This window comes from Phoenix dactylifera, chromosome 8 (assembly GCF_051530095.1).
Source record: "Phoenix dactylifera cultivar Ajwa chromosome 8, Ajwa_hap1_PhDact_Kaust_v1.1, whole genome shotgun sequence".
NCBI classification, from domain to species: domain Eukaryota; kingdom Viridiplantae; phylum Streptophyta; class Magnoliopsida; order Arecales; family Arecaceae; genus Phoenix; species Phoenix dactylifera.
The window spans coordinates 25,568,331-25,595,457 of NC_143197.1; the positions used below are offsets into that span (position 1 = coordinate 25,568,331).

General features: G+C 38.6%; 3 protein-coding genes and 1 long non-coding RNA gene across 4 annotated transcripts; 2 read left to right on the forward strand and 2 right to left on the reverse strand.

Moving 5' to 3' along the window:
• Positions 1–200: 200 nt before the first annotated feature.
• Positions 201–1,186, forward strand: LOC103710334 (protein MIZU-KUSSEI 1-like). The gene has a single exon (XM_008796007.5). It carries the CDS (start codon positions 326–328, stop codon positions 1,055–1,057), a length of 732 nt encoding a protein of 243 aa, XP_008794229.4. The 5' UTR covers positions 201–325; the 3' UTR covers positions 1,058–1,186.
• Positions 1,187–5,869: 4,683 nt separating this feature from the next.
• On the reverse strand, positions 5,870–8,036 carry LOC148702779 (uncharacterized). The gene is made up of 2 exons (XR_015968247.2): positions 7,661–8,036; positions 5,870–6,861 (listed from the first exon to the last, which is right to left on the reverse strand). It is a non-coding gene; the product is annotated as an uncharacterized LOC148702779 (long non-coding RNA).
• Positions 8,037–10,398: 2,362 nt separating this feature from the next.
• On the reverse strand, positions 10,399–12,513 carry LOC103710335 (heat stress transcription factor B-4d-like). The gene is made up of 2 exons (XM_008796008.6): positions 12,060–12,513; positions 10,399–11,234 (listed from the first exon to the last, which is right to left on the reverse strand). The coding sequence occupies exons 1-2, from the start codon at positions 12,306–12,308 to the stop codon at positions 10,635–10,637; spliced, it is 849 nt and encodes a 282-aa protein (XP_008794230.4). The 5' UTR covers positions 12,309–12,513; the 3' UTR covers positions 10,399–10,634.
• Positions 12,514–17,524: 5,011 nt separating this feature from the next.
• LOC103710383 (pentatricopeptide repeat-containing protein At1g80270, mitochondrial-like) lies at positions 17,525–25,702 on the forward strand. The gene is made up of 3 exons (XM_039124746.3): positions 17,525–17,699; positions 18,775–19,375; positions 24,150–25,702. The coding sequence occupies exons 1-3, from the start codon at positions 17,665–17,667 to the stop codon at positions 25,395–25,397; spliced, it is 1,884 nt and encodes a 627-aa protein (XP_038980674.2). The 5' UTR covers positions 17,525–17,664; the 3' UTR covers positions 25,398–25,702.
• Positions 25,703–27,127: the final 1,425 nt, after the last annotated feature.

The following is a 27,127-nucleotide window of genomic DNA, read 5'->3' on the forward strand; positions in this document are numbered from 1 at the left end:
TATCCCCAGCTGCAATGCCGAACTGCCTATGGTTTTGACTTGGGGCCCTCCTCAAGCACCTGAAATAAAGTCAACTCACAGTTCCCTCCATCCACTAAGCCAAAGTCAAATCTAGAGTTGTTTGTTGAGAGACAAAATTTAGTCCAAACCTAAACAGACCGCGCACGGCTCTCCAGAATGACAAAACCAAAAAGGAACAAAGGAAACCATCCCAATTACGTGCATCCCACAACCAGCTCTTTCAAATACCCACCGCCACCGCCACCGCCAACACCGTCCTACCACCACCCACATCCATGACAGCTTCCCCTCCGCCATCCTCACAATGCCGCCACCATCACCGCCGCCGCACTCATCCAGCTCCGTCGTGCCTGCAGGCTGTCCTGAACGGAGCCCTCCGCGTCCCCCGATCACCCTCCAACCTTCCAAAAAGAAGCGGCCTGCCAAGGCCTCCAGGGCCCTCCGAGCGATCCGATCGCTCTTCCGCTCCTTCCCCATCCTCAACCCAGCGTGCCGGCTTCACGCCGCACTCCCAAGGGGAGGACGGCCATACGAAGGCCACATTCATGGCGCCACCCGCACCACCGGCACCCTCTTCGGCCACCGCAAGGGCCGCATCAACCTCGCCATCCAAGACAGCCCCGGGAGCATCCCCATGCTCCTGCTCGAGCTCGCCATTCATACCTGCAGGTTCATGCAGGCGATGAGCTCCGACCACCTCCGGATTGCACTCGAGTGCGAGAAGAAGGCTGCCGACAAAACCATGCTCCTTGACGAGCCCCTGTGGATTGCATACATCAATGGACGTAAAATTGGGTATGCCATCAAGAGGGACCCTAGTGAGAACGATCTCGATATCATGCAGCTGCTCCACACGGTGTCTGTAGGTGCCGGCGTCCTCCCCGGCGATATGACGGACCCAGCCGATGGGGAGATGACATACATAAGGGCGCACTTCGACCGGGTGGTCGGAAGTAAGGATTCAGAGACACTTTACATGCTAAACCCTGACGGAAACACTGGCCCAGAGATTGCCATCTTTTTTGTTAGAATCTGATACTTCTGATAAGTAATGAGCTCCTAATAATTCAACCTCTTCTTCCAAACATGGTGTCCAGGATCCATAGTTCAGCCATCTCTTCTTGTAACATTAGCAGTGGCTCTCAGCTTTCCACCTTTATTTCTATTATCTGTGCTTCTGTAACAATACTTAGACATTAAGAATGTGCCAGCGGAGGTTGACATCATACAACTAAAACTTGGTAACTTTATAGTTTGCCAACAAACATTTAGTCAAAAAAATAAAAAGAAAAAAGATGGTTATCAGCAATCTTATTGTTTTGTCCTTTTTTGTCATTATTTTAAGTGTTTGCAAGTGAAAAAGATGGATACTGAAATTAGCATGAGTTTGTCGAAAGTCACCAGGAAATCTTAGTTGGAAAGCATCTCTAAATCAGATCAGCTGCCCGCAGCACTTAAGAGTGGAGGAGATGGGGCAAGAGGACTAGGAGGTATAGTGCAATATCATCAGAAATGAACATAAAGATCTGCAAACCTAAAATTCTGGAATTGACACCAGCTTAATATAAGAGAAAAGGAGATAGATATTATGATCTTTTAAATGGAATTCTTCATTTAGGTACAATTTAGTAGCTTGTCCTTCTGGTCAGTGATTAGGTATTCAACCTTTACAAGTTCCCATTTCTGTGGAGTACAGGCTAGAAGCACCACAATAATGAGATATTTCCATTATTCAGATGAAATGGCGGTAGTTTGGACCGTGTAATTGACACTAACAGAGTTATAAAACACATCCAAGATTGCAAAATGCAGTTCTCCTATATAAATGGAAAAAGCAACAATTCATTAATCCAATTATCCAACTATTAATAATTAGCGCTAGAAGAACTCTAACAACATTGTATCAGTCCGAATATTCAACTATTGGTACTTAGCTTTAGAATAACTCCAACAACATTTTGCCAATTCAAGTATCCAATTATTAAAACCCGGCATGAGAATAACTCTTAACAGCACTAACTATTAATATTTAGCATTAGAATAACAACATTTCACTAAGCAAGGGAATATATATATATAACATTGCATGGAGATTAATGCATCAGACAAGGGCTTACCAAAAAGTAAAAGGGAGAAAAGGAAAGCATCAGACAAGGGATTATTGTTTTCCTAGTTGTGGGTAAAAACATTCATGTCAAGCCAAGGAGGAGTTGATGACCAGATGAGACTTGCTGAAAGATGTGCAGACAAATGTTGACTCTTCTCTGAATATACCAAAGAAGGATATGGGATCGAGCCTATTTTCTAGGATAAACAGGCTAAACATGTATACACCGAGGCTCAAAATTCCAAGATGAAGTATATGGAAGTATTGGAATTGATGGAAATTTGGAGTGGCTGAATTTGCAGTAGATGAAATGGGTTTTGAAGAATATGGTCCAGATCGTGTCGAATAACTGCTTTGGAATAACTGAACAGGAATTGTGATTGGAATGGAGACTTGTTCCATTATTGGAAGAAGTCATCTTGATGCAAAGCTTGATCAGACAAAATATCACGCATTCAAGGGGAAGGGAATGACCCTATGAGCATGCCAGATAGCTGAGGAAGAACATAGACTACTCTGAGATAGAAGGAGAGCATTCCTTTTCAACTCTTGCCCCCTGGTCACTGGTCCCGGAGGATCTAGCAAACACTTGTTTTAGGAGGCTCTATCTTATTTAACCATATGACAGAGTTATCAGCAAGAATGAAAACAAAAGAAACTCCAGAAGTCAAAAAACATGCTACAAATTGACTCCATGACTAAGTAATTCTATGGATCTAGCTACCACCTCAGCAGAAAACTGAGAAGTCAAACATAAATAGATTACAGTTTCAAAAAGTGAGACTTTTCGAAACCTGCTGAGGATGGGGCTCTGACAAATAACTAGAATGAATCATTACTTCCATAAACCTCGTATTGCAAAGCCAATCTACAAGAAGAATCATAGCTTTTATTTATCACTTCAAGTCATCTATATGGTCTTCGCTCACTCCAAAGTCCAAAATAAATGAGATGACAAAACATCTATAAGATAAATACAAAGTTACCAGAGATTACGACTATAGTACAAATGCTATGGATGTATAACTTTGTATAACCGTTTCTAATTTCATGAAATAAATGACTACCTATCTGGATTATTTCTATAACATTTACATCTACATTTCCAGTGGAATCAACAGGGAATCCATATATCCATAGAAAACACTAATAGGATTTTTTGAAGCAAAGCCACAATGTTTGGTATGTAAAATGCAACTATGAACTGATCCAAGCAACATTCATCAACACATTCCAGTGATCAATATCAAGACATGAAACGCGGACTCACCTAACAAAAACTAACTGTGTCAAAAACTAAACCTCCCTCACCTTCATATGAAAATCTCTAAAACTAAGGAACATACAGTTCTTCACAAACACTTCTCAAACTCTAAATTTACTGCTAAACATCTGATCAAAATAACATTGCAGTGTCCTACAAATACCTTGAAGTTATTAAAATACAAAAACATAAAACTAATTTCTAGATATTTAAGAGAAAATAGTTTCTCAAAGAAGAGAAAAAAAGCGGCTCTCCACTAGATTAATAAATTAAGCTTTAAACTGAAGTATGTTGCAGGGCCAGATCCAACCCCCAACCCAAGAATTACATATAAAAAGTTTGCAATGAAAAAAAAAAAGGAGTAACCCAACATAAATTGCATAGACTTGTGAAAAGAGAAGTATCCAGAGCTAGGAAGTTTAAATAAAATTTGAACAAGTGACGTAAAAAGATAATAGAGATGAGAAAGATACCATCTCAGATTCGTTGATAACATCAAGACCAAGAAGTTGAATGATAAGTTCCTCGTTTATTTGATAGTTAAATCAACATCCAAACAGTTTAGTTCACATTAAGTGATCCCAAAACCATTCTAAGGTCATTGTTTGAAAGACAGAAGGTGAAATTGAATGATAAGTCCCTCAATTATTTGTTACTTACTTCAAGACCTAAGAATTCGTGTTCCCCGTACAGTGACCCCATAACCATTGTGGGTCACTATATGAAACATGAGAGGCAAATTTGAATAATAAGACCTTCTGTTATTCACTTATTACACCAAGAACCAAAACTACAGATGCCAATATAATGACCCCATAACCATTCTTTGAGAACTATATGAAGCATGGAAGCTGAAATTGAAGGATAAGTCCCTCTGTGATTCATTCATGACATCAAGACCCAAAAATCTGTGCACCTATAGTGGCCAAAAAGACCCTCCATTATTCGTTAATTGCATCAAGATCCAAATACCTGTGATCCCATGCCGTGACCCAAGAATCATTTTAGGGTCACTATATGAAACATGGGAGGTAACTGAACAATGCGTTCTTTTTTTGGTTTAGGGTCATGACAACCTTTCCCATACACAGCTCTGTGTGTGTTTGTCTCTGTGTGTATAGGGGAGAGAAAGAGGGAGGCAGGGGTTTATCATTATTTTTATTTCTATGTATATGATGCCAAAAATAGGCTGATTTGATACTTATTAGTTGGATATTGCTTTACAGGACTTTTGAGGTATGTTCCTTGACTTGCTCTATCTCCCTCCACGGCTGCAAAACTCCTTGGTTACTTGCATAAGCTCATGTTTCCTCAGATATGAGTCTTGGGATTAAAATATTAAATCACTTGTCTTATTAGAGTTTCTTTTCATCCCAGAAAAACAAAATCAATGTTGGCATCTTTATAGATTTTGCATATCTTACAATATTTTATATATCGGCTTTCTTTCTTCCATATGATTCTTCTTTAGTATGCAGACTCTTGATAGTGATATTTTGAGATATAATTAACCAAATAGAGAATAGAGCTATAAATATGTCATACTGAGTAAATTATGATTTTGGCAAAATTATGATTTACAATGAGTAATTTTTTTTGTTTATTTCTTATCATAAAAGCTTTGGTGCAATTTGGCCCACTGCTTAGTGGAAGAAAAGTTATAACTTCAAGACCGAGCGAGAGACATGATGGGCTTTGAGATTTATATTCAGAGTAAGGTTCACCGTCTTGGTACTGGACCCTGTACCAGTGCCACACTGGCACTGTGTCGGTACAGTATGATATGAAGATTTTTCGGCATGCTAAGTATCGGTATGCCTCCCATACCAGGTACCGGTATCGGTACAGTACAATACACTTCATACCGTCCGATACAGCAAACCATGGTTCAGAGTACGAATCATACTAAGCAGGAACCACCGAACCATTCTGAACTGAGCAGTTTGAGGCATACTGAACTGAACCAGTCCCTAATCGGGACTATTCGGATCTTCAAAATGGTTTAAGAGATGAGGGTTTCAGCAGATTTCTCCCCCAACTCCAAATCAAGAGTACCTCTTCCCTCCCCTCTCTCTCTTTCTCTCTGATCCTCCTCTCCCCTCTCCCTCCCTCTCCCTCTCTTCAATCCTCCTCTCCCCTCTCCCTCTCTCTTCCTATTCCGATCCACCTCTCAGCCCGTCCGACAACGATGCCTCTCCCGCTATCTAGAGAAAAACTCTAGCACCCCTGTCCAACAACGATGCCATTCCTGGTGAGGACCAAGCGAGTCATCTTCCCTCTCCCTCCCTCCCTCTTCCTCTCCTTGTTTCAATATGCATCGGGTTGGTACGATACGTACCGATGCCATACCGAACCAATCCCTGGCCGGTACGACCCTCAATATCAACTCGGCGAACCTTGATATACTAAGTGAGCAATAGTGCTGACTTAATGAAACATGCTCCAAACCCAAGTCTCACAGTCTGCAAAGTTGCTAATTTGGCTTCATAACAGATTTATTTTTTCTTTTTTTCACACAATGCAATGGACATAGCTTGAATCTTTGAATTGTCATTTAATAGTTAGCCAATAAACCAAATTTAGATCCATGTCATCATAAATTGACATATTTCTGTGATTGGATGCGGAGCTAATATTAACCATCCACCTTTCTCATCTAGGCTTGGGACCACTCATGGCGGTGTTCTTGGAAAATGAGGATCCATATATCCAACTCCAAAAAATTAGGATAAGTCTTCGATGGTTATGATTATAGTCCTTTTATCCCAAAGAAAACTTCCTGGATCTGCCCCTACTTAAAGTTTAATGACAAAATTCTTCCATGCGTCCCTATTATAGTTTCAAAAGAGAAAACACGCTAGAATTTCTTGGGACAGCAATGAAGACTATTTTACTTCCTTGAGATTCACTGTAACAACTAATTCACCTATCATGCAACCCTGTTTATTTCTCTAAATTTAGTCAGTTGTATTGCACTTGACTTTTATATTTAAATATATACAGATGACCTTATAATACAAAATAAAAGTATTATGGTATAATGACCAACAATAAACTTTGGGAAAATGTAGAAAAGGATCACACTTAGAGTAAATTATGATCACATAAATGCAAGAGGTTGTCTCATCTCAACCGATACAGATAAAGGTAGTTATGAATCATAAACCTATAGATATCTAAAGAAAAAGCAATTCTAAAAATGAAAAATTTAACACTGACTGTTGTCATGCACTCACAGCATGGAAAAAGAGAAATAATTAATATAAAGCATCCATATGATCACCAGTCAAAAACAAAAGCAAAAGGTTGTCAGAAATGTAAGTTGAGAGTAATGCAAACCTTCTCCTATCTGATATGTTTTCTAAGCAGGCAAGGGATGCTGTGCTTCCTGTACCAAGACCAATCACTATTCTAGAATTCACAAGTCCAACTGTCTTCATATCAAGAGCATGCTCCAATGCATCTTGTTCTTCATGTGTTGTCACCAAAGGAATAAACCATATTTCAGAAGCAGTATTCAGTTAATGAATATATCAAATGCTAAACAGTGCAACTCATCGAACAAATAAAAAATCATTATGTACTATTTGACAAGGATTCAGAATCCACATGAAAAGCATGACACTCACTCCTGAAACCACAGATATTCCTCAGTTGCTGCAGATCAATGAAAAACACTAGTAAATATTTCAGCTACTGCGACTGCAACTACCTGATAAATTAAATGTTGGGATAAATGTGTTGCTCGGACTACCTAAAAGAGCATAACTACATCTCATATAAAGTTCACATATTAATTCTCATCATTGAATGCACATTCCATTTCTGGGTGATACTCCTACCACGTGGAGCCCAACAAAACATGACTACCTTCATAAATTGCCGAGAGCCATCAGAAAAAATTAAATATCATCAGCTAGACCATATCCAAACATGTTTAACTTTCCAAGAATTGCAAAAATTATCCATAGCAGTAGTAAAGGTGGATAAGCATCGATCAGCCTGTTGCGGGTTCAGTCGAGCAAATTAACACAAGGTCCCACATTTCTCAAGCCGAAACAGAAATCTCTCTCATTACTAGCTGGAATTCAGAATTATATTGGGAGGAAAGCAACTGCGATCTTCATCTATCACAATTCAGCTAATCACATCATGAAACTTCCAAAAAAAAAAAACCCACAATTACAGCATTGTTTTTAGCGCAATTCCCAAAAGAAACTTAAAAGCCAAAATCCAGAGGACTAGAGGGTAGGGTTTAAGAGGCCAACCACTTGGATAGCTGCCGCGATAAGGGAGCCAATCCCTTGGTCGCCACATCTCTCGCCTTTCCTCCTCTCTTGGCTCCAAAATCAATTAAATAGAAGAGAAATCCATCGCCCCCGAACAAATGCTCGAAGCTAATGGCTCCTTGCATCGCTAGCGCTGCCGAAATCTAGGGTTTCGGCGGAGAAAGCTCGCACTTTTGGTTTCCTTCTAGGCTTTCGGTCCGGCCTTAAGCGACAGCTCCGGACGACGAATCCGACTTCCGAGATATCGTCAGTTGGGGAGACTTTGGCCGTCTTCGGAGTTCGGATTCTCTCCGGAACGAGACACCAAGATACCCAGAGAACCGCGCCGACAGCGATCTGGTGCGGGAGGCCGTACACATTACATCCGTGCGTATGTCGGAAACAAAATGCATGGCATGGGGAGCAACGCAGAGCGTAGATCAAAGAGGAATTGCACGCATCACGTAGCTGTGCACCTAACCGGCCATAGCCGCTTGTTCCTATAAATTTCTTTTATCAAGCACTCATCTCAATGCACTACTACAATAATAAATGGTGGCAAGTGTAACCATATAATGCATCCAGTCTAAGGTATAATTTTTTGTTGGTCAAAATGTTAGGAATGGTTGAAGAGTTTAGAACTTATCAAAAAAATTAAAAACTTGTTGTGTAAGGATATAATATATTATATGTTGGTTTCTTGGATGTCAAAAGTTTGGGATATCAATATATAGGAGTTAAAATACTTGAAGCTAAGTTTATATTGATATTGTATCATACACAAGTGTACACATATACTTTATGACCATTGATGTTTTGATGGAGAGTTCTATGATGTTATAATTATTGTTTTTTGGTGCATCAATTGAATGCACCATTCACTTTCATATAAAGACAAGTAGATATGAGAGCATAAAGGAGGGGGCTTCACATGAGCAACACACATCAAACCCAACACCTTCAAAGGAACATTCTATGCATACATTCAATTACGTGCGTTGTTTCTTTCTGTGCATGCTTTATTCAAAAGGGCTGTTTTCTTGCTTCAGTCATGTGCTATCATAGCACAAAACTATAGATAAAAAGAATATAAAATATCACAATTTGAAAATTCCTATTGGGAGACCATAGATTTCCAAAATAATCAACATTAGAAAAAGAAGAGCCACTTTTGCACTAAAGCAAAAGGTGATAATTTTTGCATTACATGTTGGTGCTTCGTTATTAGCATAACTTCGATTCACCTCCACTATGATGGACACATCTATCACAATTTCGATCAAGCTCCATTATAATAGAAGCATATAATGAAAGATAATGTGACAAATTGGATAAGAATATGCCTTGAAATTGATATTTTCTTACCAAATATTCTGTCATTCTTTATTATCACTCTTTCTCTTTTGAATGCTTGCGCAACTACAAATGTATGATTGATAGGATGGATTTTCTTATCAACCTATTGACCTTTAATTTTATGGCGAGCCCTCGTCTTTCTCAAAGTTTGTTGATGGTTGATCTAGAAATCCCCTCAATTTTTTCATAATCTTCCCAACTTAGAGTTCTATGAACAACCTGTTTTAATAGGAGAAGGCTTAAATGCTAATAATGATATACAAGGATTATTGTCATTATCATCTTATGAAATCCTTGCATTATGATTTCTCTCTCTCAAAAAAAAAGAAAGAAATTCTCTGAAAAACATTATTTAATGGCGTTGTTTGATCGATACTTAGCCCAAAAAATAAACTGTATAATCAATACAATTACAATTAATATGGGCATATAACCATGTACTATTATTTACAATTGTTGCTTCTTAAAAAGCAATATTACCATCTAAATGCAAAAACTCAAATCATTTCTTTGACAAGATATACAGATAAATATCTTTCCTTTTGCCTTAAAGTATATATATCTTGTCTTGAACAAATCAACAAAATTGTCAAGGGTCTCACTCAAACATTTGCAGTATGGTACAAAAATATGCTTCCATAGGATGAAATTTTAACACGAATTTAAAGGGTTGAGTAAATCAAAAGCCAACTCTAAGACCCTCTAATATTTTGTTTGAATGAATTCCGACTCAAAACGCTCCAACTATGTGGTTGGAATAAGGTCTGTAGACACCAATGGACAGTGAGAATCCCAATAAGATAAAGAGCAATGCCTTGGTTAACCCAGAAATATCACTCAAAAAGTCACCCCAACGTCTTCCCCCACTCACGTTGCTTCACTGTATGGTGCAATTCGCAATGCAGATATATACAGAGGAATTAGAATACAACACATCAGCTCATGAGTTATTTTTGGGGTTAGATTTTTGAGTTACAAAAGCATTTTTGTAAGATAAATTATTACTACATCATAAAGCTAGCATACGTGAATAATTCAAAGGCAATGTATATCCATCTACTAAACTTTTTTCACTTTTTCCATCCTTTTTCCGATGCTTTAACGGCTACCTTCCCCACTCCACTCTCCTCTTTCTACGAGAAAAGATACAAGTAACGTGGGTGGCATGATTGCCAAACACACCTATTAAGGGCCTCATCACAACTGTGATGGATTTCTATGCTTCTATGATGAAAGGAATCTCAAATCTATAACAAATCATCTACAACCTTTGACGTTTCAGCTGCAGAACTGCAAATAATTGATAGAAGACCAGAAGAATCCAATGTACTGCTCTGCAGCATAGTTGTCCGAAAGAAATATTCATAAAGATAGAGAACTACTTTAAGGACCTAAAATTATAATATAATTTCACTAGAGTAGGCTTCTAATATTCATAGAAAAGATTGATCGGCTTCCGTGAGAAGGGAAGAACAAGGAGCAAAAGGTCAAAAACAGCATATGAGTCACCTACAACAACAGGTGAAACTGAATGCCCCCACCATGGGAGCTAGCCAGTCTCGATGGTCTCAGTTCTTTCATACGAAACCTTTTCTTCCAACAATCCCTCCCTATTGTTCTAATGACTTGCATTTGAATCTTCGCGGCTGGCTGTCTCGGAGTGCAGTCTCTTCTTGCCATGGATGGAAACACCAAAGAGCTTGACAGTGCTGTACTCCGACTCCTCGGTTATGGTCACCGAGCAGCGATTTTTCGTAAAACCATTCTGGAGCCCTGATGGAGATTTGAGTTGATCATCTGGAGCTAGTTCGATAAGTCTACCAGACCTTGGGCTCACAAGCCTTTGTTCGGGGGGTACCGGGGCGACATGGTCTTGGATGAAGTGAATGATGTCACTGTAGAGCTTCTTCATGTGGGTGAGCTCTGACAGGAGGAGGGAGTTCTTTCTCCTCAGTCTCTGATTATCCTCTGAAAGAGCCGAGAGGAACTCGGCATCGCCGCTGCGGAGAGGTAAGGAAGGCTCGATCCAGCAGCTGGTCATTTCATCTGGACTGTGGAAAGGAGGTGGTGATTGATGGTAGTTTTGGTGGTTGTAGTGATAGTGGTGAGGGACCTGAGGGGTTTTCCTTCTGTGGATCTCAGAAAGTAAATGCTTCTCTCCTTTTCTGAAGAACTCATTTGCAAATTCCCACCGATCTGCAACAATCTTTCTGAATCCCTGCAAGTATGTAAAAGATAAGGACATTAAATTTTCTCTCTCTCGTTTGTACACCATATCTGGGGAGTTGCACATAACCCATGTGAAGGTCTTAATAGCTTCATAGTCTTTCCCACATTGAGGATAACATATACCGACTAAACGTTCTTCTTTCTGAGAATATGGCTAAGGGATATTTTGAATTGAATAAATAGAGCAACTTGAGCTGTAATTTAAGACAGGAAAGACCCATATGAGAAATTATGGAGGAGAGGGGAAAAAAATACTTTGCTAAAATCATTCAGCATGATCTATGTTCTCAAAAATAAAATCATGTGTGATGGGACCTCAAGAAAGAACAAGCGATGGGTCAGAACTCATTGCATCCCAGTCACTAGCTTGCTGATGCTCCTTAAGTCCATGTTAAACCCACTTCATGAAACATTTTTAAAAAAAATAAAAAGCAAGAGACAACAAGAACTTTTTCCATCAGACACATTTGCAGAAAGAAATAAGCATCTCTCACCAAAGTATCTCCCCATTTTGAAACAGTACATAGAAAACTAAGAACTGTTACAGATAAGAAAACATGCGAATTAGTATGCTTTCTTTATAAACTAGACAGTAAACTGAAATCCATTTAGGTCGATAGAAAGATCCCTAAACCCCAAAATTCGAGAACTGAACTTCATAAAATGATCGCCTTGAAGAAGCCAGATATCGGCATTTCTAACTGTGAAAGATTAAAAAAAATTCAATAAATAAATAAACTCATTAAACAAGTGGAAGGAAAGCACTCAATATGATATTCTTGAAGGGAAAAAAATCAGCCCTTGAGATGCTTACATAGGTGTTGAGCTGCCTCACAAAGCTTGAGAAGTTGTTGTGTTTGAAGTAGTTGGGCAGGAGATCCCTTGCAAATTCAGGAGGTCTCCACACCACAAAGGTGGTTTCATCTTCACCCCAGGATACAATGTGATCAGTGCAAGGATCATCAACGAGCTGATAGGTCTTGGTCAGGAAGGGTGCAGGAACTGGCTTGTGAGAGTCCACGGAAACCATCATCTCACCACATCTCTCCACCAAGAAAGCCATTGCAAAGCAAAGAGAGAGCCAAAGCCCGGCCACTACTACCTCAACCTCTCTCAAATAAGCTCATTTAGATCTCTCTCTCTCTCTCTCATGATTATATATATGCATTGGCTTTTGTGTTCACAGGACACACACACACATATATATATGTGCTTCATTTAATATATTGCATATGTACATTTTACACAAGAGCCAATTGGTAGTTCACTCGCTTTTTCAGCATTACCTGAGAACAATTGAAACCTTTCTGGCCACAACTTTTTTTCTGGCTTATTGCTACCATTTTACAATCATTTACTTGACAATGGTGAGAGCTTATGGGAAATTGGGAAAGCTTTCAATAAATATCCTCCCATATTACTAATGAAAGACGTTTAGTTAAGATGTGTGCTTATAATTGGTGTTAGGCTCATTTTGTCACCACATGGACAAATAAGCCCATAATTACTGATAACTGTTGTGTTGATTATATTATATATGTATAAGACAGACCTTCGATCTCTCTATTAGAGTCACCATTTAAACTTCGATCTTTCCCTGGTTGCATGAGCTTAAATTCTATATCCATTGAACTAGAAATTTCTGCAGGTTGAGATCAAATTATGAATCATAGTTCTACAAGTTTTCGCACTCTTCTTGGACATGCTTTGATCCATAGAGCCAACTTCATGTAAATATGATCAGGATCTCTCATTAATGAGCAACACGAGGACTCAACAAAAGATCATTTCCAAGTTCGGATGTTCTCTAGTGCACGTTCAAAGCTACACCCACAAAAAACATTAGTGGCAGATGTGGAAGAAGTTAAGTGATAACAGTAATCTGAAGTCTAGATAGATTTTCCCAACAAAAAAAAAAAAAATCTCTAGATGGGCATCCTTCCCTTGGGCATATAGTTACAGTTTCTCTGCTTGCTGCTTTATAGTATCTTTTGTAGTTCCAAGGCATGTCCGTGACTTAGATGGTATGGGAAGGGGGTTTAGTGGAGAGAATAGTTTAATTATCCTCCGCAAACATGCACTTTTGGTGCAACATCTTTTTCTATTGCCACTTCTGCTATTGGCCTGCATGGTGGGACTCAAAGCTGCTCTTTCTACACATAAATAAAGTCTCAAACCTAAAACAGACATTCTTAGCTTTTCTCATGAGAGGTGACACTTGGGATTTGGGAGATTTGGTGCAAGTCCTGCACAGTTTACTTGGTCCATAGCGACAATTTTTTTCTCATATGTCTTGGAGACGATAACCACACCAGACTATGGTGTGGTGAAAGATAAGTAAGCTCTCTCTCTCAAAAGGAGAGCTATGGTCTACGTCTCTTTCCGTCTCTTTTGCTTTCTCTGTTATCTTCCAAGCATCAGTTATCTTGGTCAAAGTATGCAACAAAGGATACATACACAGGAAGTCAGTCATGAGGCAGGCTTGGGTTTTAGCATGCTTCCCAGGTACCAAAAAACGCAAGTCATATTGTCACATAAATTCAGATGAACAGAAAAGCCTTTCCCTGTATTTATATTATAGCACAGACACAACCCCGGGTTAATTTCTTGTAAAGAAGAGAAGAAAAGGCGTTGCCCACTGCGAACTGTTCACAGAATTTGAATATTGTGGAAGATTCTATTCCACATATGACAACGTGGTTATACATGGTATGCATACATGGCATGACCCATCTCCATCCACATGTGACCCACTGATAGGAAGCCAGGTGTAGATAACTCTTTGACTGCCAGAGAAATATGAATAAACACTGTTTGAGAGAGATCACTCTCGCGCTATCTTGTCTCATTTAGGCCCACACACTCTCTCCACTCTGCACAAATCTAGATGCGTACATGTGACAATGGATAAAACAAAGCATGTCCATGCATGCATGTGAGGATAGGGTTGGATTTATTCAAGGACAGGTAGAATGGTCCAAAAGGGCTCGACCCCTATGAGGCCTCTTGAAGCAAATCATTAAGGTGAAGGATCTAGCCTTCCCTGCACCAACTTGGATTTTTGTATGACATAGTACAATGGGCTTCGTTCCTAAATATTCTCATGATAGAAAATTAGACCACATTTCAGCTTGCTTCAGAGGACTCAAAACAGGTTATATAGGCTCGCAGTTGTACACTGATTTGGTGCCTTCCCTCTCTTTATTTCACCACAGGAGGGAGTGGGGTCCTCGTAATTTAATAGCATCTTCAAACTTATCACTGACCTTATTCCAGAGGAGAGCATAGAGGATGCCAACACCACATAGCAAGGGCATGTTAGCCCTGGCAGAAAGGCCATTTCTTTTCCCTCGTAAGAGCTTTTTATATATTGGAAAAGGAGAAAAGATACTCCAAAGATGGGAGCTTGCTAGACAAAGGAAGCTTTACAGAGAACATCTCCTTCTTTTCCTCCAGGAGTAGACAGCAGGGTGGGTCAGAGCATTAACGGGGAACTGATTAAAGTCTGTAAACATAAAGGTGATGTAAAGAAGAATTTACCATGGATTTCTATCTCTCCCTCCCTCCCTCTCTCTCTCTCTCTCTCTCTCTCTCTCTCTCTCTCACACACACACACACACACACACACACACACACACACACAAGCATGTGGAAGTGGATGTAGATGGTAGGACTTGGAGCACGGAAACCCAAGGAACGGACCAAGTGGTGCATGGGTCTGCAGGTATCAGGTTCAGTGATGTGGGCTGTGGGCAAATGAGGCCAAATGGGTGCATGAACGAGGGGAACGGGTTGTATCGTCCGCACGAAAGAAGGATCTCCCTTGCTTCGCGCGAATCAACCGTTGGATCGTCCGCTGGTCGCTTTGCAAGCTGTGCGGCCGGATGAATGATGTCGTTTGGAGCGCGTTGAGAGATGTGCGACGGGTTATCCAACGGTGGAGTCGCGGGGAGGAAGGGGAATCCTTCTTTCTCGCGATGGATACAACCCTCTCCGGCCCATGCAGCGATGGCCCTCGAGTGAGTTCGCGTGCATTGAGTGCTCTAGAAAGCTACCATCTCTTGGAACTCGCCACCATGACTCTCTGATGCCACGTGCGATTCCACATGGAGTCACATGACGTGTCTCCCTCTCTCTCTCAAGCTCTCGTTTCCTAGGGATCCAAACGGATGGGGAACCAATATTTGTGTTTTGTTTTTTTGTCCAACAACTGCTCACACTGTTTTTGAAGAGAAGAAGAAACAAATACATGATTCTTCCAAAAAACTCCTTCCAAATGCTGAGCAATAAATGAAGCGACCTAGCCAGCAGTCTTGTTCGTCTTCTGATAGATGTAAGCAGTCCGGAGGAGCAAGAATCTCTCACCAGCCTACATATGTCACGAGGCAACGGTCATCCGTTTCTATTTCTGTGCTGGTTTCGAATTCACTCGATCATCATGGTAGAATCTTCTTCAAAGTAGATGCTATCTACACCCAAAGCATGCCTCACATAAGTGATGCCCACTCTATTTGCATCGATGGTGGAAACACTTTGGAAGATCAAAGAAAACGATAGGTATAAACATTTCTCAAAGAAAGCGGGGACAAACTAGGAAAAGTTACACAGGAACTAATTATGCCCGGCAAGAGCTGCAACTTGCACTTGGATCAATCGAGCCCGGATAGACCAAACTAGTACATTATGCTGTCCCATAAGAGCAGCAAATATATATTTCTAACTTGTTTTGTAGCGAACCCCTTTCTTCCCCTCCCCTGCCACTTGTTTTTTTTTATTATCATTATGTGAATGGTAATTTGGCAATCACTTTACAAAATACAAAGCTCTAAAACTGAAGCAATGGTAGCATTGTACAGAAATATGACAAAAAATTATAGTAGGGAGTTCATGACACTTCTAACGCTCCCTTTTCAAGTGATATGGTCTGAGTTCTGAATTTGCACGGTCCCACCCATGTGTTGGATATAGAATTCCTCGCTAGTATCTCTTAGGCTGGTGCTGCATGTTAATTGATGTATTTTTGGTTCCAAATAGCATCTCTTAATCACCAATTATGACTTGGCCTTGAGCACGAGTGCAAATTTGCATTACAATCTAATCCTCTCATCAAATCATTAATTATCTTGTATAGCCTTTGGGATATGATGAAACTGTGACTCGTAAAAGGTTATGTTTGACCAACTAAACTTGGGCATCCTTGTTGGTCTCACTTCCTCATTTTCTAGTCATGTTTTTGCAATAAAAAGAAAAAAAAAAAAAAGAATTGTCACCATTAGAATCTTGGATTGATTAGAACAATGAAGAGATTGTTTTTATTTGCACCATGAAGTTAATTTACTACAATGATGTTGTCCAATCATCTATAAACAATATCTGGCATTGGTTACCAACTGTCACTAGATCATTAGTAGGGATCATTATTTTCACAATAACCCTTCTCTATAGTTAAACCCAAGGTAGAAAAATCTAATAAACCCCACCTCCGCCCATCAGTTTGAAGGTCTGCAGAGAGAAATCTGATCATCTGCCGCTATGCCTGCCATCGGCAATGGCTCTCCGCCGCCGCCGCCACTTTCTTTGTCATTGTTTGGAGGCTTGTCTTCCTCGCCAGTCTCAAACTCTCCCACATTGCCCACCAGCCTTCCCTTCCCTTCCCAAGGCCATTCTCTTCGGCCCACTGCCCCTATCCTCTGTTGGCGAGGTCTCTAATAAAACTTGCCTCTACCATTAAGCCAACATTTACCCTTGTAGAGTTTAAATCATATTCTCGACCTACAATATGAGACCAGAGCTTTCTTCATAACTCTTGAAACTTCGGCATCATTTTATGCTTGCTACAATAAATAACTTCATAAGATTAATTATAATCTTTTAAAATTTTGAAGTTACGATAAAAATTTGAAGGGATTAAACTTAGTGGCGGAAATACTTAACTCGTTTATCTTAATTCAATTCATAGGATGGATTGGGTTATCGATTTAATAAAACGGTCATATTTGGATTTAAATTTTTTTATCTATTTAACAAATAAGTTAGATTCAGATCGATAGATTTTTGATATAATATGTATCCAACCTAACCGTATTTAGTCCAATACGCCCAATTGCTACCCCTAATTAAAATATAATTTTATTAAAATAGATAAATATATCGACATCTCGGAGGTGCGTGGATTGACAAATTTTTGCCCCGGGGATCGGGTTCGGAGTCAAGCCAAGCCCAAATTGGTCTTTGGGCCATGGCTTATGCTTCGCCACTAGCAAACGCCTTTTTTGCAACGCTATTATGATTTCGCAATAATGTCGCTCCCCGGCGTCTCTCCTCCCGCTCTCTCACGACGAAGGGTTTTATGGTTTTAAGCGGTTTTAGGGTTCCGATTCGCCTACAATTTCGAGTTGGGATTTCTAATAAGAGCTACGATGTTGGCGCTTCGAAGAGCTTCAAACCCTTTGAGGTGATCCTCTTCCCTTCCCATTTCTCCGTTCCCCTAACCTCTCTTCTGGACGTGATTCAAAAGTAGCCTTTTTGAATCTTTGACTGCGATGTTGTCGAACTAATTACTGGATTTTGGGATCGTCCTACCACTTATTTTATCGTTTTTTTAACCCTCTAGTGAGAGCAGCTTTGATGCGTGCGTTTGGGTTCTGCCTATATTTTGTGTTGGAGTTGTTTTCGTTCTTCATTACATGCTGAAGTCGTGATTCGTGATTTAATTGGGTGGGTTTTACATTTATCTGAAGTTTAGCACGACGTGTTGGTCATGTTTTTGTAATTATACTTGTTCTTTTTGTTGCGAAAGAACTTGCTTGTTTTAGTTTTATGTGATTAGAGAGAGGTAAGAACAGCATATCACATTCTTGAGTTTTGCAGTTGATTAGCTTGCTTGGTAATTTCTGTTCCTTGTTTTGTATCGGATTGTTAAATTAAAAAGGGAAAAATCAATTTTGATATTATAAATGAAGGGATATCGTGGAGTCGATTGAATTTTCTTGGAACTTTTCTTTGTGATTTTTTCCCCCTGAATTGTTTCTTCTTAGATAATTTATAAACATGATCAGTAAGTTAGTTCTCCAGAATGTTAATTTGCTTGATGCCTATTGCACATATTGGTGACCATACAAGAGTGATAACTTCTTGGAGAGGCTGCACACTGATGGATTCCATGGATGAGGGAGCAATAATGACTACGTATTAGTGTTTGTCTACCAAAATTCTATTTTTTCATCTCATGCTAACAACTCAAGAGCAGGGGCTAGTAGATTTCTGTCAAACCCATCTTTGGGAACACGAATCACCTCTTGCCCATTCTCTTGTGGTCTATCTTGAAATGATTGTCTCTTCAATTGCTGTTCCTAACTCCTCTCTTTACTCTTATCCAATTTGTGGATACCGATGGTTCCACGAATGATTTTTTAGAAAATGGTTCTGTTTCGACATGGTACATCAATGCTATGTGGGTTCAGCTCATTAAAGCTGATGTCATACACCTTTTCTTTTCTTTTTAGTGAAACTCTCCTTAATATTTTCAGGTACCATATTCCCTACAGTGCAGTTGCTCGAGCTTCTTGTGCTAAGTCAGACATGCTGTGGAGTAACTTGAAGCATGAACACTGGGGTTATGAGATAAATGGCAATACTGTTGAATTCTCTGTTTTACCAAAGACTTTTTCCCATGGAACATCTTTCTCTACAGTGCCATCTCTGGGGATCAGAAACTTCTCTTTGCAGGCTGGAGCCAAGGCCAGTGACAATGAAGTGGATGATGGCTTTTCTGATCTAGATTCGCCTCCAGAAACTAATACAACTGGTACTCTGGTGGACAAGGAGGATGATGATCGGTTTATCTCTGAACAAGAAATCTCCAGAGACGAGCCAGAACTATATTCAGCAGAAGTTGCTGATAGTTCCCTTGGCTTGTCAGATAGCAAAACACAATCAAATGGTGAAAAGGATCCCAGAAGAAAGAGCCTGACATCGCCACTTTTCAAGGTTGTAATGGAAGCTCCACGACATTCTATTACCGCTGCTCTTAATAAATGGGTAGAAGAAGGTAATTCTTTGGGACGGGATGAGATTTCCATGACTCTGTGGCATCTTCGAAAAAGAAGGTTTTATCAGAAGGCCTTGCAGGTGCTTGCTTCTTTCTTAACTAAGATTCTGATATGTACGATTTTAGATGTATTAAGTACATGATTACTCCATGGCGTGAGAATTATCTATGGTTGTGCTTGCTGGTTATTCTGATTTAACTGTACATGTTATTGCATATTTCTTCAAGTGTATTTTGCTGCTATGTTTGGTATCAAAAAATATAAATTATCATATGATGCTTGTTTTCTCTTACAATTTTCTTTTGATGTATTTGTGATTTTTTTTATTTTCATCTATACATAATTATAAGTGATAAAAAAAATAACTTGCAGAAATAGGAAACCTGTATGCTGCTATTTTTTCTGGATCTCAGATGTGGGAACTTAAGAAATTTTTAAGGGAGGAAATTAGCGCTCTCGCATCTCTTATTCCTGTTCCCTTGTTTGAACCTATGAGAGCAAATTTCATATGCTAATCCTTATAGACCTGGCTCCTGCCACTAACTATATGGTTGGATCTCTCTACTGCAACTATTCATGGAGATCAAACACCTTCCCTTATCAACATAACTATTATTTTTCCTCCTTTGAAATGTCTGCCCACCTTTGTCACCATTAGACCACCACGATTTGCTGGTGGCAGCACCTGTCTCTTTCTACTTTTTCCAGCTAGCATAATTCTTTTCCTCTTTCTCAAAAGCTTAATATATTTCTTTAACAACTGGATAAATTACTTTACTCTGCACTTTTGCCGTTAAATAAAATACATGATCTGCGTGAGTGGGTGTACTGAACAATCATCCATGGGTTAAATCAGAAGTGGTATCTTCCTAGGTCCTTCCTAATTTTTAGAGACGCACTTCCTATTTTAAATTTTTAGATTCAATTAAATATGACCTTTTGATAAACTTGTCTTGTTCTTTATCTTAGCAATAACTTACTTTATTCTATGCAATTTTCTTAGAGATGCACTTCGTATTTTAAATTTTTAGATTCGATCCAATATGACCTGTTCATAAACTTATCTTGTCCTTTATCTTAGCAATAATTTACTAAATGAAATTAGCAGAAGAAAACCCAAGCCAAACATAGCATTTGCAGCTGACTGACTGACTATCTTGGAAGTCTAGTGAAGTACTTTAATTTAAGGTGGTTTGATTTGGCTTGTGCAATAAGTTTCATAGCAACCGAGTAATATTCTTGGATTGCTTGGAAGGTTAAGAATTAGCATAAAGAAAAAGATTATCAAATAAGATTTGAATGAGAATGGCATACTCCAAAAGGATCGTATTCAATATCTCATTCACATCTCTAGAGTGAAATGTGCAGATATTTTCAATAATACAAGTTTTATCATTGATGGTTAGTCTTGTGGCATTTTGGAACAAATGCAAGGTGAAGGAAAGGGGAAGACTTGTTTGACCTTATGAGGACTGTTACTGCTAGAGGAAGAAGTGCAGCTTTTCTGTTAGTCCAACTTCACCACCTGATATAAATCATTTCCTTGTCTTGAAATTAATCATAAGATTTCTAATTACTACGAGGTCTTCAAAGCTTGTTCGAACTATAACAGTTTTCGCATAGGAGAGAAGGAGCTAAAGCTTTTGCAAAACATTTGGTTTGAAGTACCATTAAGCTTGCTGTCCTGTGAATCAGTGGAACAGAACAAAGAGTAAAGTGGGGAAAAAATCTTGGCATTTGATGAACTTCAGGGTAGCAATTGGTTGCCTTGAGTTGAACTTTTTTCTCACTACCTAGGTCGTGCTCAGCTATCCAACAAAGCCAATCTATGTCCTTGAACAAGTCATACTTTGCTTTTTACTTTTTACCCTCTCCTTTCTTCAATCAAATAAGGTTGTACCATAACTTAAGCCCTAGTATGTAATATGGAATGAGAAATCATGAATTAATAGTCATTGGCTTAATCAACACACATAAATAATAGCCCATACTTGCATGTATTTCTTGCTATATCTTCATATCTATAAGATAGGTTTGGTTATCTGCAATGGTAGAAGAATTCTAATCTCTGCGAGCAACGATCTAATTGTATACCCCACAGTCTCTTATTATAGATTGATGACATTTGCTTTAATAGAGATGTCAAATATAATAGCCAACATGATTTATTGATGTTTTTGGCTGAAGAGGAGATATGTTAAAAATACAACTTGTAGTTAAACATTAGTTACAAATCTAAAGTAAAAGACAAAAATAAAGTGAAGTAATGATGGAAATGTAGGGTGAGGATTTAATGAATAATGAATAAAAGCTATATCTATAAAGGGATTAACGAAGATGAGACAGGGTCTTTTTTTCCTGGTCTCTGCAATGTTATTGATCAGCTATGATCAGATATGGGACCAGATCTACGGGACCAGATCTACTTCAGATTAATGCAGGAAGCAAGTAATAGAGGTGCAAAGGAAATTAGAGGAAAGAAATAAATACTAGTAGTAGATGAAGAAGGGCATAGAAACAGGAATGAACTCCTTTTCAAATTTAAATTCATATATGCTTCCACTACATAGGATCAGCCACCAACTTTGTAAGATTAGGAGGGAATGGAGAGATCAATTTTTTAAAATAATGAATTTTAAATATTTTAAATAGTAAATTTATGATAACTGTCATTCTAAACATGATAAATCTAATATTATGCAAACTAAACCATCTCTACTTGATCAGCGGCATGTCCATGATTTCTCTCGGCACCAGTCTCTAACAAATTATAATATTAACCTAAGTGGGCTGCTTGGTGTAAATAGCAAATAGAAGGCTTGTATTTATTTTTGCTGGTCCCATTTAGGGCCCATAGTTGGCAAAACCCAAGTCCTTTGTCTTGCCTGGCAGATGGTTACATCACCTGCGCTTCCTAGATTTGCTTGACTTCAATAATAGCGTCTACCATTCTCTATTTTATGGCCTAGTATTTTTTATTTTCAGAAAAGTTTTTGATGTCACAAGACCTAACAATAATTTGGAATGATATAACTGCACTTGGCATATTGCAGGGGTTTTACCTTTTTTTCCAGGTTTATTTCAATTCTCGTCACCAAATGTAGGAAAGGAAGTGCTATTGTTTTATATTTCTTTAATAAGAACTCTGTTTCTTTCCTGGACTTGTAAGTCATCATTGATTTGATTTCTATTGTGAGCAGTGCAGATACTTACTCTATATCTGTGTGAGGGTCTTTGTATTCCATAATGATTTTTGTTACTGTTTTAGTATGCTATTATCATTTTTCTTTCAAGTGTAGCTTTCATCTTGTAACTTTGACATGTATATATACTATTTTGATTTTCTTAAAATTGCTTTTATGTTATTTTGTGCCATCTTTTTATCATCTATAAATGCATTTATTCATAAGCATACATCAAAGTTAAGTCTAGCCTCCAATTAGCCTGGTCTATGGATCATGCACGATTTACATTCTATCTGCCCATTGATCTCAATTTGGAATTTTTATTTAGGAGGCTTGATGTCAGATTTGGAGCAGGTTATAGTTACATTCATGACATGAAATTGACCAAAGGAAATTGATTGGATAAAAGTGGTAGCTTATGTTATTCCTTATTCTGATACATTAGGGAGTGTTGCCCTGTCTGTTTTATCTGGATTGAGGATGGTGCATAGCACAGAGCAAATAAACCAATTCAACAATTTGCTTTTTTCAAACCATGGGTGGATAATTCATGGTCATGGCATTGAGCCTTTCTAATACCACATATTCCCTTGACTACTGTTTCCTCTACCACCTTGAACTCTGGTCAACATGTAATTTACACTGCCTTCATTAAATGGCGTTCTGCTACCATTTCTCATTTCCCTTCCTCTCTTCTGAGGGTTGATCATAGTTTATGTTTGCTTTTGCTATTTATTAGATTTAACCAAAGTCCCCTTCTGGAACTCAAAAGTTCTCGGTCAAGATTTATGTTTGTATCAATATTTGTCACCGTCCAATACAACATATAAATGTTGGCCCCTAATATATTGGTCAATATAAACTGTGAATCCCAAGATATTGGTTGATATAGTATGAACTTATTGGCCAATATTTTTCAATGTCTCTTTCCTTCCTTTTGCCACATTTCGCTCAAAGGGTTGAAGGGAGATAGTGCATCAAGCTATTCGCAAGGGCTCTAGCAATGGGCAGCTAGGCAAACGAAGATTATATAGCAAATGAATATTCATTAGAATAGATTTTAATTTATAAATTTCAAAATTAATTCTTTAATATAATTTCTAATCTTGTTTTTTACTATATTGGCTGATATTTCAAAATTCTCAGTCCTAAAAAATATCAGCCGAGATCTTGGAAAGTCCCAGTTCCTTCCTAATTCTTTTTACCTTCTATGTCGGCTGAGATAAACTGAGATCTAGATTCAGTCTCGGCCACCCAGTGAGATAACTGTGACCCTGTATTTCAAAAACATTGCTGGAACTACTTGTGATTTGCTGGATGTTTCCCCTCTCTGTATTTTATTCCCAGAAAGGCTGATCAAGTGGTGATATGGGGTGAGGTCCAAAACAATTTTTTGTAATTTCTTTTTGCGTTCTTCTGGAAGTTCAGGCATTGTCAGGTATATTGGGAGTATATGTCATTGAACCACCAACCTACCAATCTCTTATTATCATCAATCCTATCTTTATTGATCCTGAAATTCAACATTGAAAACCATCATGTATAATGTCTTTCTACAGCTTATATAGTTTGATGTTATTGATATGCAGTGCAATATTTGTTGTTTATCTATCAGTTGCATGTAATTACTCTTAGCTTAAAACAGATCCTTTTCACATTATTTTGCAGTTTATGGAGTGGCTGGAAGCAAATAAGCGTCTCAATTTTGTAGAACGAGATTATGGTTCACATCTAGATCTGGTTGCTAAAGTACATGGTCTTCAGAAAGCTGAAAAGTACATCAACATGATTCCAGAATCCTTCAGAGGTGAGATTATCTACAGAACTTTTCTAGCCAATAGTGTATCTACTGGCAATGTCAAGAAATCAGAGGAAGTGTTCAACAAAATAAAAGACCATGGTTTGCCAATTACAACCTTCTCTTGCAACCAACTGCTCTTGCTATATAAAAGAGTTGACCGACAGAAGATAGCTGATGTTCTTATGATGATGGAAAAAGAAAATATCAAACCATCTCACTTTACGTATAGGCTTTTGATAGACACGAAAGGCCGTACAAATGACATAACCGGAATGGAACAAATTGTGGAGAGGATGAAGGCCGGTGGAATGGAGCCTGATTTAGCAACCCAAGCTATGATTGCTAATCACTACATCTTTGGAGGGTTGAATGACAAAGCAGAAGCAACACTGAAGGAGATGGAGGGTGATGACATTAAGGGGAACCGCAATGCTTGCAAGGCTCTTCGTCCTCTATATGCTGCTCTGGGCAAAGCAGAAGATGTGGGGAGGATCTGGAAAGTTTGCGAGGCTGATCCCCGTCTTGATGAGTGCCTAGCTGCCATTGAAGCTTGGGGGAAGGTAGGGCTTGTAGAAGATGCAGAGAAAGTCTTTGAGAACATGTTGAAGACATGGAAGAAGCTTTCTTCAAAATGTTACAATGCTTTGCTAAAGGTTTATGCAAACCATAAACTTCTGTCCAAGGGGAAGGATTTGGCCAAGAGGATGCCAGATAATGGGTGCAGGATTGGTCCTTTGACATGGGATGCACTTGTGAAGCTTTACGTAGAGGCTGGCGAGGTGGCGAAAGCTGACTCAATATTACAGAAGGCAGCTCAACTGAATCAGATTAGGCCTCTCTATAGCTCATACATGGCTATCTTGAACAAGTACGCAAAGAGGGGTGACATCCATAATGCTGAAAAGATATTTCACAAGCTGAAACAGACTGGGTACACCACAAGGATGACCCAGTATAGGTTGTTGCTTGAGGCCTACATAAATGCCAAATCTCCGGCTTATGGGTTCAGGGAGAGGATGAAAGCTGATAATATGCTCCCCAACAAGCAGGTGGCAGCACAACTGGCAGCTGTTGATGCTTTTAAAAAGACAAATATTTCAGAACTGCTTGATTGATAAATGATGTCGTGTTTGTTCAGTTATAATGATGTGTTATTTTCTCCGGGAAAAAAGATTGTGCATTTTAAAGAGGTCCCCTATGGTTATAAGTTTATAATGTTTGTGTTTTGCTTCACTAGGTTCAGCTTGATTGTGTCAAATTGTGTCTAACACATGTAACACAGCGTACTCATGGCATGGAATTTCAAGGAATTTAAATAGAACTTTGTAATTCTGGTGCTAAAGATGACCTAAATTGCCTTGTATGATGAAACACTTGTACAATGATCTTCTTTAGTACAATAAGAAGCACTTTTGTCAAATATCCTTGATACAGTCATCCTTTTTACTGGTTTTAGTACAAGATTACATTTGATGTTCCAATGAACTTTAAGATTGTGTTTAGTGCATTTAGCAATGTACCTATTTGGATGTTTTCTCTATGCATAAATTGTTCCTATTGCTAAAATCTCAGATGGTGCCTGGCAGTTCCATGCTGTCCCTTCTGTCTTTTTCTACCAATTCTGTGATATGCCAAAATTAAATAATTATTTTCTAGAAATTAATCAAGAGTTGGGCAGTAGATGGACTATGTTGGGTTCAAACATTAGGCCTGACTTGGACAATTGGTTGGGTTTGTATTTTGTATTTTTTAAATCCGGCACATATAATCTTTGGGTCTATTTGGGTCAACAAAATGTAGACTCAAACCAATGCAGACTCAATCTGGCATGACTCAAAATCCCAATTTTATTTAAAACTCTTACTCCACCCAAAGTGCCTATTTAATTGATTGAATGCACCTTATTTAAACTTTTCTCTCTTTGTTCATCACAATAACCTTATCTCAATGATATATTTAAATATCCATTGATTATTTCAATATCCATTGATTATTTCAATATCCATTGATTATTGTGGTGGATATTTATGTATACTATTCTCAAGTACATTAAATTTATTTTTTAAAATTATTGTTTGTACATTTTTACTTTAAATTGATGGCTTTCTTGGATCAAGTTTATTATTTATTTTTTTTTGAATAGAGATTCAAAATTTATGGTCATCCATCGCAACTAAAGGGCTCCATCGTTTATGGTAGCACCTTTTGCTATCAATGCACTTGATGGAAGCACGAAGCAAGTTATACTTTTACAGACACTCTATGGTTATGAGTACCCAAAAGGTTCATAGATAATAAAATCTTGGACTCTTACATTTTCATCAATATTAACCAACATCCAAGGGATCCTCGCATACTCCACTGTTTGAGTCTTGGCGAGGATCCAAATCCAATCATATCTAGTCACAATACTATGTCGACCTGTGATCAACTTCAAATGAGCCCGTGCTATAATATCTCCTATCGGCTAAGTCGATTCTGATACTATTTGTAATATTCCGGATGTCACCAACAAAAAGTTAAATAAAATGTATTATTTGGATTCTTTGGCCTAGTAAAAGTACCCATGATCTTTAGAGTATATAATCGTTATGGGACTAAATACACACCCACCCAGGTCCTCACAATAAGTCTTATGAATCGAAGTTACTCAAAAATATGAATCGGTTTTTTATTATATGATGATTATTTTTGCAATTCTGCGAACACGTCTAGGATGCATAAGTGCATAGAAATACCCATACACGATCACTCATCCGATGGTGCTGGGCATTAGGATGGTTAACACACTGGGTCTGGGGTTCATTGTCATGGGAATGAACAAAAGATAGGTGGTGTGCATGGG